This window comes from Xenopus tropicalis, chromosome 3 (genome assembly GCF_000004195.4).
Source record: "Xenopus tropicalis strain Nigerian chromosome 3, UCB_Xtro_10.0, whole genome shotgun sequence".
In the NCBI taxonomy this organism is placed as follows: domain Eukaryota; kingdom Metazoa; phylum Chordata; class Amphibia; order Anura; family Pipidae; genus Xenopus; species Xenopus tropicalis.
This window is the reverse complement of record NC_030679.2, coordinates 69,523,228-69,540,735: the sequence shown is the minus strand read 5'-3', so window position 1 is coordinate 69,540,735 and position 17,508 is coordinate 69,523,228. Positions and strand designations below refer to the sequence as shown.

At 37.2% G+C, this 17,508-nt stretch overlaps 1 protein-coding gene across 1 annotated transcript; it reads right to left on the bottom strand.

Moving 5' to 3' along the window:
• Positions 1–997: 997 nt before the first annotated feature.
• On the bottom strand, positions 998–15,708 carry wnt16 (Wnt family member 16). Its single transcript, NM_001103081.1, has 4 exons — positions 15,617–15,708; positions 7,327–7,613; positions 3,180–3,466; positions 998–1,462 (listed from the first exon to the last, which is right to left on the bottom strand). The coding sequence occupies exons 1-4, from the start codon at positions 15,706–15,708 to the stop codon at positions 998–1,000; spliced, it is 1,131 nt and encodes a 376-aa protein (NP_001096551.1).
• Between the last annotated feature and the right edge of the window lie 1,800 nt (positions 15,709–17,508).

The following is a 17,508-nucleotide window of genomic DNA, read 5'->3' as shown; positions in this document are numbered from 1 at the left end:
TTTTATTGCTGGCCAGGTCTCTCAATACTGTATACAAAGCACTTAACTATTCCGTTGGTGAATCGCCTACACATATCCAGTATCTATGCAATTACATCATATTGTAATAACATAATTTACTGCTGAAATTGGTTCATTTTAAAATGCTTGAACATTTAATCAAACTATCATTATATTAGTATTTAGGTTTAACTTCCATAATTTGCAATGATAACTGTACAGAGATTGCCATATCTTTTCTAGTCATTTCACATAATGGTTTTAAAATCGACTGCACCATGAAATAGCTGCAACAACTAATGCTGCACTTTACTTTACTAAACCAAACCATTATGACATAATTTTAAGCTATTCTATTTGACTGAGTACAGATATTCCAGGTATGTTTGTTTTGTATCATTTATTCAAATTCATACCAGCTAGATATGATTTTATGGAAAGGGAAAATGTATTGCGGGAAATCCACAATAAATACGTTTTTGTCCGACAAAAAAATTATTTTTGACAAATAGGTGTAATTATTTGAGATATGATTATGAGTTTCAACAGAAAAATAGTAGAGATAGTAAAGCTTATATTAGGCAGTTGTTTCCCTACAGGCAAGAGATTTGTAGAAACACTATTTTTATATGCACTGCATCCTTTGCCCTACTATCCATATTTCAGTTATAGGTGTACTTTTCCCTTAGAGAAGTGCCTGTATTCTCTAACAGATGAGGAATGTTATGTAACATCCAGGCATTTTCTGCAGGGCAAACTTAATGTCATTGCAATTAGCTGTAACTAAAAAATTTTTGGTGGCATAGAAGGAAAATACTGATGATAAATAGTCAAGCTTGATGGCTCTTTAAAGGGCAAAGTCACCTTTTTTTGTGAATGGCCTACATTCATGGCATAGGTTTTATTAGCACCTAGAATTTTATGACTGCATCTTCTTAACTGTAGAAAAACTGGTCATAAATAATTTGTCCATGCTCTCTCCTGTGTGTAGAGAAAGTTACTTGCAGGTATGTACATCAGTCATGCTCTCGCACCTTCTGCAACGTACATAGCAGCACCACACAAATTTGCACTCGCATCTCTCCACATGTCTTACTACGTGTGTATTGTACCCACGGCCGCAGCAGAGTAGATTACAGCTATCGGATCCTTCAGAAGTGCGATTACATTCCCTCCCGTGTGTTCCAGATATGCCGAGTTTTGGGTCCTCTACGCAGTAATTTGGAGACTTGTTAGTATAAACAAGATCCCCTTTATATATGGGTATCTTACGGTCATTCTTTTCTCTGCGGCGTACCTTCCTTTTTAGTCTGTCTGCTATCTGTATGCTGTTTTCATATTTGTTTTTAAGAAAATTGCCAATCTTTTCAAATGAAGACATGGATTTCCAACAAGTTTTCACAGCACATGACCCAGAAACTCCATGACAACGACAGTCCACAGTCATCAGTTTAGTGACAGCCTGAAAAGAATTATCAAATGTCAAAACACTGAAGCAAATTCTTATATTGTTACGCGAGTATGAATTTAGTGAGTCCAACAAATAAAGCAGGTTTTTTTTTCCAGGAATAAATGCTGAAGAAAGTAAAATGATATCTGTAATTATGTTTAAATATTCACAACCTTTATTACTGGCATGTTTCTTTTTAGGATTACAGGCCAATTCAATTTTATAGCATGGCCATGTGACATAATGGCCTAATCACCCTACAACAATCCCTGCATCTAGCTGATCTGTTGGGCAATACCCTTACTTGTTATCTAGGTTAGCTGTGCAGACAAGTATTCTCCTGCACTAGCAAACAAGAAATTGGCTTCTTAATACTCAATCACTGACACTGCAATCAATATATATGCCTGTATAGGCATATTGCATAAAAGGTATGACAAATTTAAATCCAGTTTTTCACCAAGATTCTTATAGCTCCCAATATTTGTATACATTCACATAAAATAAAATGAATAATGGAGAGCGATCTCTAATAAGTTATAATTAATAATAAAACAAATTCAGTTCAATTAAAAAAAAATACAACAATAAAAAAGACTAGCTTCCTGTATGGGACCGCTAGGTAGAACTAAATAGGATAATATATGGAATGGCTTATCTAGTGAATGTATAGGTATGGGACCTGTCATTTAGAATGCTCAGGACCTGGGGTTTTCTGGATAAGGATCACCTTACCTTAAGTCTAGTAAAAAATGATTTAAACATTAAATAAGCTGGATAGGATTGTTTTGCCTTCAGTAAGGATTAATTATATCTTACAAATTCAATCCAATTATACGTATTTATACACCTATATCTTAGGTGGGATCAAGTACAAGGTAGCACAGGTATGGGATCCCTTATCCGGAAACCCATTATCCAGAAAGTTCAGAATTACAGAAAGGCTGTCTCCCACAGACTCCATTATAAGCAAACAATTCAAATTTTTAAAAACGATTTCCTTTTTCCCTGTAATAATAAAACAGTACTTTGTACTTGATCCCAACTAAGATATAATGAATCCTTATTGGAGGCAGAACAATCCTATTGGGTTTATGCAATATTTAAATGATTTTTAGCAGACTGAAGTTATGGAGATCCAAATTACGGAAAGATCCCTTATCCAGAAAACCCTAGGTCCCGAGCATTCTGGATAATAGGTCCCATGCCTGTATTTTTATTATAGAGAAAATGTGAATTATTAAGTGGAGTCTATGGGAGATGGCCTTTCCAGGTTTCCAGATAAGAGATCTCATAATTGTACCATAAAGTGCTCTATACCTAATAAATGAATGAATCCATTACCAAACCCTTAATAGTATCTAAATGAAATAGAAATCTATATCGATAAATACCCTTCAATATCTTAACATTTAACTGCCAAGAAATAGCAAATTAATGGTGCAAGAATAATGTATTCTCTACATAAATTGCAGCGACATGCAAGTTTACTACTGGACTTCTGACAAATAACAAATATCTTTTTTTAATAGATTTTTGAGTCAGGCTTTGGGCCGTGACCCTAGGTCTGTGGGTTTGGTAGCATTTTGTTACCCCTGTCAAGGGTGTAGGGGATTATAAAACACAATTATAAAACAAATTAGAGTTTAATTTGTGTGGTCATTTATTTTGAGTGTACAATAACATTTTGTTAATTAATATAGAATACATTCATTTATAATAATCCTACCTGTCTGCCAGCCTCATTATTATGTAAGTGCATTGCATTTAGTACATCAGAGTCTCTTCCACTTGAGTTTTTATATGGGGCATCCAGAAATTTTCTGCTGAACCACATTCCGTACTGTAAATCATCAGAGCAGCCCCCCCAGTGCCATCCTTCACTAGCTGATCCCCCATTCTGCAGGCTGGTGTCACAGGAGCATTCAGTCATATTTCCAGCGCTACATGCTCTCGTTACAGAATGCACAAGTCCTGCTGCTGTCACAGCCGATATAAATGCTGTTTCCTTGGTGCCTTGGATAAAGATAAATCATGTTATAGGAACTGTGCATTGCTTTCTCAGATATAGTAGATGTATATATTTTATTATTGAATAGATTGAATTTCCATCACGTAAATAAGTAATTGTTCATGTTGCAACAAATAATAGATTCTATAAGTTGTAAGCTGCCCCTAGCTTAGCAGTACTTACCCCTCCTGAAACAGTTTAAGTGAATCTAGCTATCTAGCACCTAGCAACAAATCAGCAGGCAGCATTTAGTTGTCACTTGTTTAAGACCTATTCCACATGGTGTGTATTTTCCATTGGTATTTTCCATCTGGCAGAGAAATGCTCAAACACCCCACTGCAGCTTTCCAATTACATAAATGGGACATGCATGGCAGAGCTTGGAACTCTGGCATTTTTCAGCCCAAAAACATGCATAAAGCATTTCTGTGCTGAAAAACAAATAATTTAAAGGCTGGAGTGGAGGAAGAGTGGTGCCTGCAGGTGGAGAAAAGCCCATAAACAGCCCTGTGTGCCATTAAGCCATTAGTCTTATAGACTTAAAGCAGGCTAAAACACGTAAAGCTTTTGTGAAGTATGTGTTTGTGTGTATGTATATATAAAGTAATTAGTATATGCATTTTGTTGTTGTTTTTAACAATGTATTCCATTTTCTATCAATCCATTGTTATGCTACATAACTTGTATATTAAAAGAATATTAAAAACATGGGTGGTTATAATTTCTAAGAAATAAATAAAAAAAGTGGGTTTATATTATCACCAAAATGATGTCTCCAAATAATAGAGTAATATTGACAAAGCCTTGTCCTCCTTACAACTGTGTCAGCAACAAAACCAGGCCAAGCAGAAGGTGCACTGAAGGGATGCTGCTGAGTGACAAGAAGCCAATCCAGAAATATCTAGGATCCTGACCTAGGGGTAGGCAGTGGGCACATGCCTTTTCTGCCTACCACTAATTCAGGCTCTGGTCAGCAAACACATATTTCCCCTCCCTCTGTCAGCCTTCTGGGCCATTCATCCAAAATTGTTTAGCTTTAGAGGCCTAGAATTAAGTGTTTTCCTAAGTGTGTCATGTTTTCTTGTTTTGCAATGAAGCCAGCACTCTTGGGTCACATAACAACGGCTCTCTGCAGACTGTAATTTCAAACTGTTTCTTTGGTCACTGCTACATAAACCATCTGAGATTTTACATTAAACTATAGGAAAACCATAGGAAAACAGCCCATATTAAACAGTTGAGCCTAATTTGTATAATTCAAGTCCTTTTAACAATTTTTTGTAGTACAGTATGTGCCACTAAATAATCCCATATTAAAACACTGTTATGATAAGTAAGTCCATTTCCTTGGTTCACAAGGCTCTGTGCTAACATACAAACTAAGGGCACACATACATGTAAGGTTACTTTAGCCAATGATTGGACAGAGCTTACTTTCATATTTCCTGTTACAGTTAGACCCTGCATTTATTCCTGATAGGTGATCAGGTGTAAGCACACAGAACATAAAATGAACAGAGTCAGAATTGAGTCACTGGGTCCTGTGGAACCCTTTTTATCCTGTAAAAAAACTATGTCTTGGAGGTATTAGGAAATTCAGGATTGAATTCAACCACTCTGGGGTAGGTCATGCACATTGCAGATCAGTTAAGTAAAAGATACATTCTACAAAGCTGTGACATGGTAAATAACCCAAAAAATGTTGGCTCAGGGTATTTTGTGCACAAAAAATGATAAATTGTATATTTTCATATCTGCTTTACCTAGATAGTTTCACCCAAAACAAAAGAAGTGATTTTGTAAAATAAAACAAACTATCCCTAAATGTATTGCCTTTGAAAGAAAAACACAGCTGCAGACAACATTTGATTTGGCTCTGTAGTTCTTGCCTGGCCCAGTCTTATCTCTTCAGCTGCAACTGGGAAGTTAAAAAAGAGCAATGTTTGTTTGTATTTTTATCTTTAGTGGTGGGCTTAGGGGTTTTAAGTGTATTTTTAATGGGATCCTAAAGGGACATTATACACCTAAGAACTCCTTTGCTAAAAATGAACACAATAAATAGAGTATGTGTAGAAATTGCATTCTGCCTATTGTTTTAACTTAAAAAAATCCCTATTTTCATTTATTTGTTTTGCTATTAGAAAGCACTAATTTGAAAGCTGGCTTGTTTTTCTTGAACACAATCCCCCCCCCCCTTCCTATATACACAGGGCAGTTTATTCAGAGCTCCATAACAAACCCCTTTCTTCTCTAAGCAGCAGCCTGCGAACAGCTTAATATCATGAGCTTCTCAATGGACTGGTAATTTGTTTTATCAGATCCTCTGAAGCTCTACAGGATCAGGAAGTGACAGAAAGTGCTTAAGTGAAACTGGTTTCATATTCTTGTTTAGTACAATCAATAACCTAAAACATAGATATTTTATAATTTAAACAATGGGCAAAAAGTATATTCGGCAAAAACCCTACTCAATAAGCTCATGTTAAAAAAGGGGTGTAAACTGTCCCTTTAAAGGAGAAGGAAAGTTCCAATCACTGGGGTGCCAAAATGTAAGGCACTTCCCAGTGATTTTAATCACTTACCTGAAACCCCCAGCTGGTGCCCCCCCCCACCCAGTGATTTAGCATTTCCTTCCTCTTTAAGAATGTTACTCCCTTACTCTGACAGGACCAGGAATTCTCTTCTGTAAAATATTTTTGATGTATGGCTTAATTAACATGCAACAGACATACAGTGTGGTCACACATGTGAGTTCCAGTTAAAATGGCTGCAGCTCAACTTATTAAAGAGCTTTTTATGAAGGGGCATCAGCAGCAGAAGGAAATAGGTGGAACTCAACTGCTGATCCTGGCAATCTCTGCCCATAGCTGCCTGAACATTCTTTAAGTGTAACATGTTATTATTAACATATTATTTCAAACTCAATGTCTATTCCAAAGCAAAAATTCATTTTCCTGGATATATTTTGTATGTTGGTATTCTTTAATATGTTTTATTACTTCTGCTATTATAGTTTTCTATTTTAAGCTAATAAAATACAAGTTAAGAAATAACCATGGGAGAAACCCAATTCTAATCAAACAGGATGGATATTCTTCTAGATGGTTACAAAATCAAAATACACATTCATCATCACAGCAGGCACCCCATTTGAAACATTTGGTTACAAAATGATTTCTATTTCCCCAACTGAGTTTGTTTCTTGTGCTGCAATTAGATCACCCTGTGGTTTTCACAAACTAAACTGTGTTTTCATTGGAATAATATAGTTTTAAGTACATTTTATATTCATCTACATACATTTTCAGCATAGCTGGAAGTCATAAATCTCATATGAGCCAAGATAAAAAAAACATTCCCTGGTATTAAAGATTTACATAAAGGAAAATTTAGCATTGATGCCATTAACATAGCTGCAGAAATGTAGAACATAAAAGCTCCTGAATGTGCCATTTTATAGCAGAAAGGCAACCTGTAGGAAGAATTACTTGCATTTTAAGCAGCATTAAAACAATGTCATATACATTAAGCAAAAAGAAATGTACTAGTTATAGCCACACTAAGGGAGTTATGAATAAAAGACATTAATTTTGCCCAGGAGCAGTAACCCATAGCAACCAATCAGCCAGCAGCATTTACTGGTCACCTGTTTAAATGTAAACATCTTGTTGGTTGCTATGGGTTACTGCTCCTGGGCAAACATAGTGTCATTAATTAAATACGAGGGATAGAAACTTACCACCAAAACAACTAGACAAGTGAATGTTTGCTGTCATTGTAAATTTCCATGCTTGCCTCTCAAACACACTATATATATGTGGTTTGTCATCAAATAAAAATTGTCTTTCTATGTAATGTAACTTACCACTGCTTAGCTCGTAGCCAAAAATTGTATGAGCTGATGCTAATGATGAAGTTATGAAAGATAAGGAAAATGATGAACTTGCAGAGGAAATGGTGGGTGAAACCGAACAGTTCCACCTTTCGTGCTTGAACTGGTTTCTACACTCATGTATTCCAAGTCGGGCTCCCTCCCTTATGCTGGACAACAAGTACGGTTTCTTCCTGCACATTTCCTTTTGGTGAAAGCTGAGCGGCAGGTTGGTGCAACCAAGTTTCTCTGGTACCCCAAAAGATGTAACACCTAGCCACCTGCAATTGGAAGCATAGTCACAGAATTAGGTCATTATATGTATATGACATGCATAGTTAAGTTTTGAAAATACTTCTGGGTAGACAGACAGAAACTGGGATTTTGACCAGAAAAATCTGTTATTACTTCCCAGATGCTATTTCCTTATTCTTGGTTATTTAAGCTCTACTCCACTAGACTTTTTATTGTTTTTTTCTAAAATATATAAAGTGTTTTAGTACACTTTGCAGTGTTCTTCTGTTACAATCTGTTGCCACTGTAGCACTCACTTAAAGTTATAATATAACTACCTAAATGCAGGTGGACATGAGTTTAATTGCTTGGTGGGTAGCACTTCTGGGATCTGAGTTCAATACCAACCAGGACACTATTTGCAAGGTGTTTGTATGTGCTCCCTGTGTCTGCGTGGGTTTCCTCCCACAGTCCAAATCATACAGACAGGTTATATGTGGTTCTGCCACACAGTATGTGTGAATGTGATAGTGACCTTCGTTTTTACGCTCCACTGGGGTAGGGGATAATATGGTTTCTCAGTAATGCTTTCACCACATTGCTTCTTAGTTTTATTGTGTTCCACCACTAAGAATGCTTGTAGAACTGTAGAATCTTCAATAAAGTTGAATGAGCACAAGTCACCCCAGTACTTGCTGCAAACAACTGTTTATTCACCACAACATGCTTTGGACCCTTTCTCACATGCACTTAAAAAGGATCCTTTATGACCTGAAACATTTTGTGGTAAACAAACAGTTTTTGCAGCAAAGCACCACTTTCCACATTAACAGCAAAATAGACTTTGGATGAAAATGTTTTAAATTTCTATTCTGCAAGCTTGTAACATTTTATTGGTAACTTAAACATATTTCCCAAAAGCCATGTGTTCTTCCTTATTCCCTATATTCTCATGGCATATAGCTGAACAAGACTCATATTTTAGTTGCCATTTACTTTGATCGGGGACCCAAGTGCAAAGTGCACCCCTTAGTGCTCATTTAAAAAGCATATGGCAAAGGAAAGAGAAGGACTCTGTTGCGCCCTGCACCTGCTGGTACTTTAGTGTCTGGATGACATCTGCATTTTCCTAAAAAAAGCTGCTCTCTCATCTTGACCTCCTCTGGCTAATCAACAGGCCTTCAAGCTCTGGCTGGTCAGTCTGCAGAGGGTCTTTTAGAGAGAGACACTGGGAGAGTGTCTGTGAAAACCCGGTGCAAGGTTTATAAACCGAACATACAGAAGTCTATGAACCTATACACACATAGTTACCTGACAAGAGATCTGTAAACCCTCTGTATTTTTTGTGTTATCATATATATAGCTATAAAAGCTGTGTGTGATTGCTTCTGAAATACTACTATAGTTTATATAAAAAGCTGTTGTGCAGCCATTCTGTCTAAAAAAAGGATCACATTACATAGCAGATAGCAGATCAGTTCTGTAGAATATACATATACAAAATACATTTTCTGCAAAGTTATATGGTAATAGACATGAGAATGACCATCAAAGCATCTCAAAGTAGGAATTTTGAAAGTTAAAAGAGATACGATGTGCAAGAAACATCATACTGGACTTGTCCAGAATGACAGTCATTCTAGTCTGCGCATAGTATAAAAGAGTATCTCATTTCCATACAAGATGAGGGTTCTGAAGTACTTATTACGGGAAATAAAATAGTAGCAGTGCACTGAATTCTTTCTCATTAGTAACTAATACAAACTCAGCAAATAACATTATATACAAATGTATCTGTATATGACTGGGAAATGTGGAAATATGTGCTAAGCACCAAATGTCAAATTCTGCATTGCTGACTTGCATTATACTGTATTTATTTGTTTGCTTTGCACATGTGTGTCACTTCCCCCTCCCCTAAAATGGTGAATGAATGGCTGTGGTGCAAATTATGCAGCTTTGGAATTTCACTTTTTTTAGCACATGCCCTATTCTAGCAAAGCAAATAGTCTGGTATGGGAGAATTTGGACAGGACAGAAAAAAAATACTTGGAAAATGGCAGACATTGCTGCAAGACTAATGTTCATGTGCTTTTAGTTCTGCATTTACCAATAACCTCTGATTTTATTACAGATGACAATGTCAGGCAAAAGCAGTTTTTAAAAACTAAAAGCATACACAGGCATCACAAACATGCCCATGCTTTTCTTTAAAGAATAAAACTGGAACTTTTGAGGTATTTTATACATTCACATTATATAACAGCAAAAATAGTGTTTAGTAATTTGTAAGTGAATCATGAGATCTGGCTCATATATTAATGCCAATAAGGGACAACTTGTTAGCTTAACATGCCATAAAGCAACGGAGCTCTCTGTAATCTGTCCCTAAACATTAGAACATATATGTGATCATAACAATTTATGTCAACAAGTTTTGAATACTAGCTTAAATCCTCAGCCCTTTATACCATTAAAAGAGTGTAACTATTCTTTATTGTGGTTTCAGTACTTACATGCACCTCTGTGCTCAAAAATATCTCTAGCTTTGCAGTAAACTATTTACTATATAATGATAAATTAAACTTCACTTGAACTTGAATGAAATGAACCATAAAGAATAATAAATTACACAGAAAATACTTGAAAGAATCTGAAATGTACAATATGCCTTATTTAGAAGCAGGGTTCCTTTCAATTTATTTTCTTAGAAATGTTCAGTAACAGCCACTGGTATAGGTTATTCTGCCTAGAGTGCCTCATTTATCTGCATATTTGTGTTCATTTATTTCAATGAAGGCAGACATAATTGCTTTGATGAAATAATCTCAGTCATGCTAAGAATTGTGTCACAATTTTTTTAAAGGGGGAATGATGGAACAATGAAGATAGTTTAATTTTAAGCAACTTTTCAATATATATGTTACATTTTTGTAATGGTTTAAAAGTTATTTGTAAATGTTCTTCCAGTACCTGTCTGGCCATTTCTACTATCTGCATGGCTTGTCCTGACTTTTGAAACAATGTAGGAAAAGTCAACTTTTAGGCATTATGGGAACTGGAGAAGAACTGGCTTTTGCACTAATGTTTCAGTCAGGAGAAGCAGTACAGATAATTGTAAGGCATAGACAGATAATGCTTTTAATAGTGATTGCAAATACTAGAACTTTGAAACAACTGATATTTTTAATACATATATAATGGAAAATTGTGTAAAATTAAATTTAGAATTAAAATTAAAGTATGCATTTTTTCATTATTTGAGTGAAAATTCTCTTTAAAATGCTTTAACTTGCTGCAGGTCACTTCCCATTTTTAGCACTAAGATTGCTTGTTTGGGCATCTTTATCAGCCCAAAATGTATGTATCCACATTTTTAGACAATAATTGCTTAATCTGTAGAGATCCAACAAAATTCCAGCATAACTAGGTCTTTTCTACAATGAATAGCTAAAGGTCCCTATACACGGTAAGATCCGCTCGCTTGGCGAGATCGCCAAGCGAGTGGATCTTCCCCCAATATCCCCACCTACGGGTGGGCGATATCGGGGAGCTTGAAGTTAAAAAAAAAAATAATCCGATCGTTTGGCCCTGGGGCCAAACGACGGATTATGTAGGTGGCAATGGGGCAGTCGGTTCGGCCAGATATCGGTCGGCCAGCCCGCTCATTTCTGCCCCTACACGGGCAGATAAGATGCTGAGTCGGTCCAAGGGACCGATATCGGCAGCTTCTATCGGCCCGTGTATGGGGGCCTTAAGTGCTTGGTATAAAAAGTAACACTTGAAACGACAAAACAATTACTGGCACAACAAAACGAATGCAAGCAAGGAGAACCCTGTACGTATTTTGGGTCTCCATGCAACCTTGCACAGGGTTATACCAGCTTTGCATTTTAGGAATTTCCTGTCATGTCAACCTTGACCTCAGACTGAGAAGCCAGCACCTGACCTGCACTCTTTGGTGACAATGTGCAGTGACGTCAGTTGGGCAGGGGAACTACACGATGCCACAGGTAGGAACAGGGCCATCATCTGTATCAGACAACTGGACATTACTGTCTGTCTTGTTCTGCCTTGGCCTATTAGACCTAGGTAGATACTGAGACTTTACCCTGGATCTGGCCAGCCGATGGGTCCCATGGGTATTGTGCCAACCTTGGCATCAGTACTGAAATTATATGTTGACTACTAGTAGAATCACGGGTGTTTGATTATTGCTACAAGGAACAGCAACTAACAAAAAGCCAGTGTGCTTTAGCTATCAAGACTAATGGTATAATTATTGCTAAGCTTTAGCAAGGAGGAACTTTACAATGAAGCATCTTTCGCACGCCGGGAAACTGGTTTTTGGTCAAGTGCCAAACAGTTTCCTTAAGGATTTATTATTTGCTAGTGCTTTTCAGCTCATGGAAATGCACCTGAATCCTACCAAAGAGCTTGTCAGTGCTGGGCCAAGCTGACCGGGCGCTCTAGGCACCCCCTTCCCGTGTGAACACGCACATGCACAAGCGAGCACACAGGGTGGCAGGGTTGCTGGGGCCGCTGCAGCGGGGTGAAAGTGTCCGGAATTAGAGGTAGGTAAAAGAAGAGGTACCTGCCTGGCGCCCCTCACCATTGCGCCCTAGGCACATGCCTCTTCTGCCTACCCCCAGTTCTGGCCCTGGAACATGTTATTTGTTTTAATAGAAACAGGATGATTTCTGCTTCATTTCTGGCTCCTAGGCTGTGTGTGGGTGCTTCTCCACCAGTTGCCAGAAACCTTAGGCTTGCCTGATGGAAATCACACCCCAGGGCTTTAAAGACCCTGAAAATACATTTCCATGGCAGTGAGTAAGAATCTCCACAATGGGATAATCTTTGGCATTTTCCATTCATTCCCATGGAAAAATTATTTTTAAAATTCGCTTGTGCTTGGGTCTGGGTGCCTTGACTGGTGATGGAATCAGGAGCACTTACTGGTTATACACGTTCATAGGTGGAGCAGCAGAGTTTAGTTAACCATGTATATTAAGTATGGACATATTAGATTTGGGTGAACTGCGAGCAGTGTTTAGCTTTACTAAATACTACTGCCTGATGTCTTCTGCCCAGTCCCTCAGATCCCCCACCACTCAGATTGCCTCTTTTCTCCCGGTACTTGTGATCCCTTGTTAGAGTGGCTGCACTGAATTCCATTCTCATTCACTCAGTTGATTCACCGCTGCACTAATCATTCCCCCTCCCTTTGTTTCCCTGCCTGGTAGAGTCCTTCATATTGCTTCCCTGTGATTCTCTGCAATATTTGTTTTACATCTGAGTTGCTCTTACCTTTTTCTTTCTTGTCTGTATTTAATATTTGTGCTGTTGCATCTCACTAGACACTTGTAAGCCTCACATGGATAAAGAATACCTGTAAATTGAACTTTCAATCCACATGACTAAAGTGAATGCAGAGAAGATGCAGCACAAAGGCTTCTTGCTGACAGGGAAGAAAAGGGTGAGAATAGCACGGAACTAAGTGGCAGGGGTGCAGAAGTTATCTGTAACAGGGCACTCTTTGGGTTTTATAAGTTTGACCATCTCCTCTTCAAAATAACATTTAACTAAGATTCTTCCTTCTTTTATACTGCTGTGTTCTAAAGACATGAAACATAAAGCTGGCTCTTCAATAATGCTGCTATGTGTTTTGGGACATTAAGTGGACACTGCATTTATACTGCTGTGTGTTTTTGGGGTAATAAGCATAAAACTTAGCTTAGATATATTGTTGGGTTGTGGGGTTATAGGATTTATTATCCAAAATGCCCAGGACCTTGGTTTTCTGTTTTTTCACTTTAAATTGGATCTCCAATCTCCCCAAAGCTACTAAAAACATTTATACATTAAATAAAATCAATAGGATTGCTTGCCACTATGGATTCATGCAGATCATGCCACCACACAATAGGTGTCCCTGGATTCTGCTTCAAAAATCTGCTAAACTTATTCCACCAAAATTAATTGAAATATGGCAAAAACTACACACATTTTGCGAGTACCAAATGACACTATGCAAGTACCTAAACAGAGGGGAGCTGAACCTACAGCAATGCATAGGGATTTTTATAAGGGAGAATAGAAGATTCAGGAGAATCAGTGTCAGTCATGCTACATATTTTTGACGTGCCTGACACCTCCTTGGCTTAAAGAGTCAAATCCTCAGAATACCAGAGACATTGACTGCATTCACTCAGGGCTTCTGTCTTTCCCAAATAAATTCACTAGATTGGTGCTGATGGGTGACATGCTGGACATTTCTACATTCATGTAAGGGACCCAAGCAGATTAGGCAAAAACAAACGCAAAAAGTAAAAAGCACTCAAAAAGCAATTGAATAGACACAATGACACCTGCATAAGGGAATCCAAGATAACATCAATATAGGGGTATAAAAGGTTAACATTTTCAGCATACAGAGATTATATACCTCCAGCTGATATACACTCCATAAAGGACTAGATGCAACAAAATTAGTTAGAATAACTCAGCTTTAATAAATGTTAACATTTATTTAAAATGTGCAAATATGGACTGATTATCTAAGTAAAATGTACAGTTTTTACTGGCCTATATTTCCAGTAATAATAATGGATCTTACATAGCACTGGGATTAAAAAAGCAGGTATGTGTCCTGGAAAGTTATAGTTACAATTTCAAAAAAGTAATTTAAGTAAAAAAAGGGGGGGCTAATACTAACCTACAAGTGTCTAGATGAATATATATATATATATACACATGATCACAAACATTTTAATTAGAATTATGTTTCAGAAACTCGAATGTCTGTTATTTATTAAGTGCACAAAACCAGAAAGATTAGAAAGTTAATGGGAGTTCCTTGGTAAAGTCAAGCCATATTTTCAAAATCAAGTTTGTAAACTTGAAAAATTCAAAGTATTCAAATTTTTTACTAGAATGAGTTTTCCTTATTAAGAAATAAGCGAGCATTCGATATGTAAGCTTAAACAAACTTGAATTCACAAACTCCAAAATTGATAAATATGTCCAAAAATATCTGGGATTTATTAACTTAGAGATGATAACTCACACTTATAAGTGCTCGACATTCCTTGATCACTGCTGCTTAATGAATCAAAGCCACTGGTGTGTAGGAAAACCCTGTAGCTTGTGTAGCCCATATGTATTGTCAGAGACCTGTCATATTTGGCTCTCCAGCTGCTGATGAACTACAATTCCCAGCATCCCTTCTTACCCAAAGTGAGTCCTCAAAGGGAACCTAGTGCTTAAATCTTAATATAATATCTGCATGAAAAGGATTTAAACTGGACATTTTTTCCTTTTATGTCTTCATAATTTTAAACAAAATTTTCAAATAAAGTATAAGAATGTGTATAATTTAAATTTACTCAACATTTAATATGCACTTCTCACATAATCACATAATATAAACTTTTCCTTTGCTCTAGTGAAGAAAAGCAAGAAGAAAAACATATAGGAGTTCTTGGAAGACAAAACATTTGCCTCTCTGGCCCTAATGAGGGGGTGGGAAGGGAAAATTTGAATCCCAGCAAGAAGAAAAGCAAGCCAAAGCTACAGCTGATCGAAAGAAAGAAAAGAATCACACTAGGGAATGGGGACTACCAGCAACAGTGATTTGGATGATAATCAGACTAATGTCACACTAACCCTGCCAGGGAGCTGCCAGTTTGTATCTCCCAGATGTGACATGAAAGGAGAACTGCATTGCCTGGCAAATCTGGGATCTGCCATACTACTTTATACAGTTGTGCAGCTCAGAAAGACAAACAATGAGACAGCTGATGTAAGTTTTTCTGTGAGATAAAAGCAATCTGTATCCACACAGGGTGGAGATTTCTAGTCTGATGGCATGCTGGCTATTGTATATATCCCAGTCCCAACCTCTCTAGGAAACAGTCAGTGATTGAACACAGATTGCATTATATGCCTTCTGCACTAGAGTGAACGAGTCCCACCCAGCCTGCTGCTTACAATACAAAGTTACAACGGTACCACCACAGGACAGTGGATAACACAGCATGAGGATACCTACATCCAGTTTCCCTGGGAGAGAGGTAGAATCGCCATCAGTGCAGTCAAAAGGACACAAATATGGGATAGTCCAAAAGGAGACTCCTTCTCCATCTCCAGTACATTGATTCCAAAAGTCTCTGCAAATCTGGGGAAACCCGGCTTGTGAGTTGGATCAGGACTTTCAGAACCAAAGAATCTTTATGAATATCAGTCCCCGCTCAACAGTCATGTCTGCTTGGTGTTAAACGTTGCACAGGTAGAGCTGGAAGAACATTGATGCCAGTGAGGGGAGCCTGCCAGTATTGGAAAAGGACAGGTCCTTTTGCTTAAGGTAAGACAGTTCTCCTTGGTTATAAGTCTTTTCTACAGTTCCCCACTTGCTCTGTTTCTTTACAGTGGCATTCCTGTTGTGATTGGCCAGAAGACTAATGAATAACAATGTATGCATCAGTCCAACTCCAATTGGCCAGCGACCCCAGCTGGGGGTGGGTGGGGGTGAGCTGGGGGACAGGACAAGTTCTAGTAATGGGATTGTGAGACAGGCAGAAGTAACCTGCAACTTGCAAGAACAAATACACAACCATACCACCTATAATAATACAGAATAAACAAAAATCTTTTTCCCCAGCAGGGAGCAAGTGGAGAGCTAGAGATTGTTTTATTGTACAGCCTATTCTTGTCTGCCGGTAGTGTTCTTTCTTTCCTAGGGCTTAATAAAATAGGGCACTAATTGTTTGCCAGGAACACATACATCAGCACAAGAAATACATTCTTTGAGTTGGTTGTACAAAACTAAACTATATATTAGTTACTTTGGGAGAAACTTTTTTAAATTACAACTATAATTAGCAAAATATCATATGGATTTCAGTAATACATTTGCATAGCATATAATAATCATATTATAAATTATATGCCTTAATTAAAAGAAATCAAATAAAAAAATTGGATAAACAGAACAGCTAAGGCATCATTGCAGTGTTTATGGCAAACCACTATCTACTTGAAATACATGTTTGTTTACTCTTGTGCAATCAGTTAAGACTGTAAAAACAGATTAGAATAAATGATCACTGAATTATGCTTAACTGTATAAGGAAATGTTACAGATTTTTGAAGCAGAATCCAGGGACACCTATAATGTTGTGGTTCTCCACAAAACTTACAATAGACCATGCCCACTTTTGTCACTTCCATTTAGACACACCTACTCAAAGTCACAGATTCATATTATTTTATGACACATTATTACATAGAAACTGCAAGAAAATGCAATTTATGCTTACATAAAATGGTAATGCAGGTATAGGATCTCTAATCTGGAAACTTTATACCTAGTAAGCTCCAAATTATGGAAAGGTCATCTCCCTTAAAGATCATTTCAGGAAAATAATTCTATTTTTATTCTGTAATAATAAAACAGTAATTTTACTTGTGTACATAAGAAGTGCTATATAAGTAAAAATATATGTACATACATAAAACTGAGCTGCATGAATCTATATTGGTGGTTTGTATTGGGTTTATTTTATGTCTAAATGCTTTTAGTAGCTTTAAGGTATGGAAATCCAATTACCCCAGGTCCCAAGCATTTTGGATAACAAATCCCATAACCCTAGAACCCACTAATATTTCTAAGCTATGTTTCATGTTTATTACCCCTAAAACACACAGCAGTATGAATGCAGTGCCCACATCATGTCTCAGAACACACAGCAGCAGCATTATTGAAGCTCCAACTTTGTTTTATGCCCCCACAACACAGTGGTATAAAAGAGGGAAGAATCTTAGTTAAGTGTTATTTTAAAGAGGATGGAGGTTAAATTTATTGAAAACAAAGAGTGTCCTGTTACAAATAACTTCTGCCACTTTGTTCTGTGCAATTCTCACCCTTTCCTTCCCTGTCAGCAA

What these genes read in the sequence shown, in the direction of transcription:
- wnt16 (NM_001103081.1), bottom strand. Translation starts at nt 15,708, where the DNA reads ATGGAGAAGGAGTCTCCTTTTGGACTATCCCATATTTGTGTCCTTTTG. An exon ending in CTCTCCCAGGGAAACTGGAT is followed by an intron (nt 7,614 to 15,616) that starts GTAGGTATCCTC and finishes TTCCAATTGCAG; the next exon opens with GTGGCTAGGTGTTACATCTT. An exon ending in TGGCTACGAGCTAAGCAGTG is followed by an intron (nt 3,467 to 7,326) that starts GTAAGTTACATT and finishes TCTTTATCCAAG; the next exon opens with GCACCAAGGAAACAGCATTT.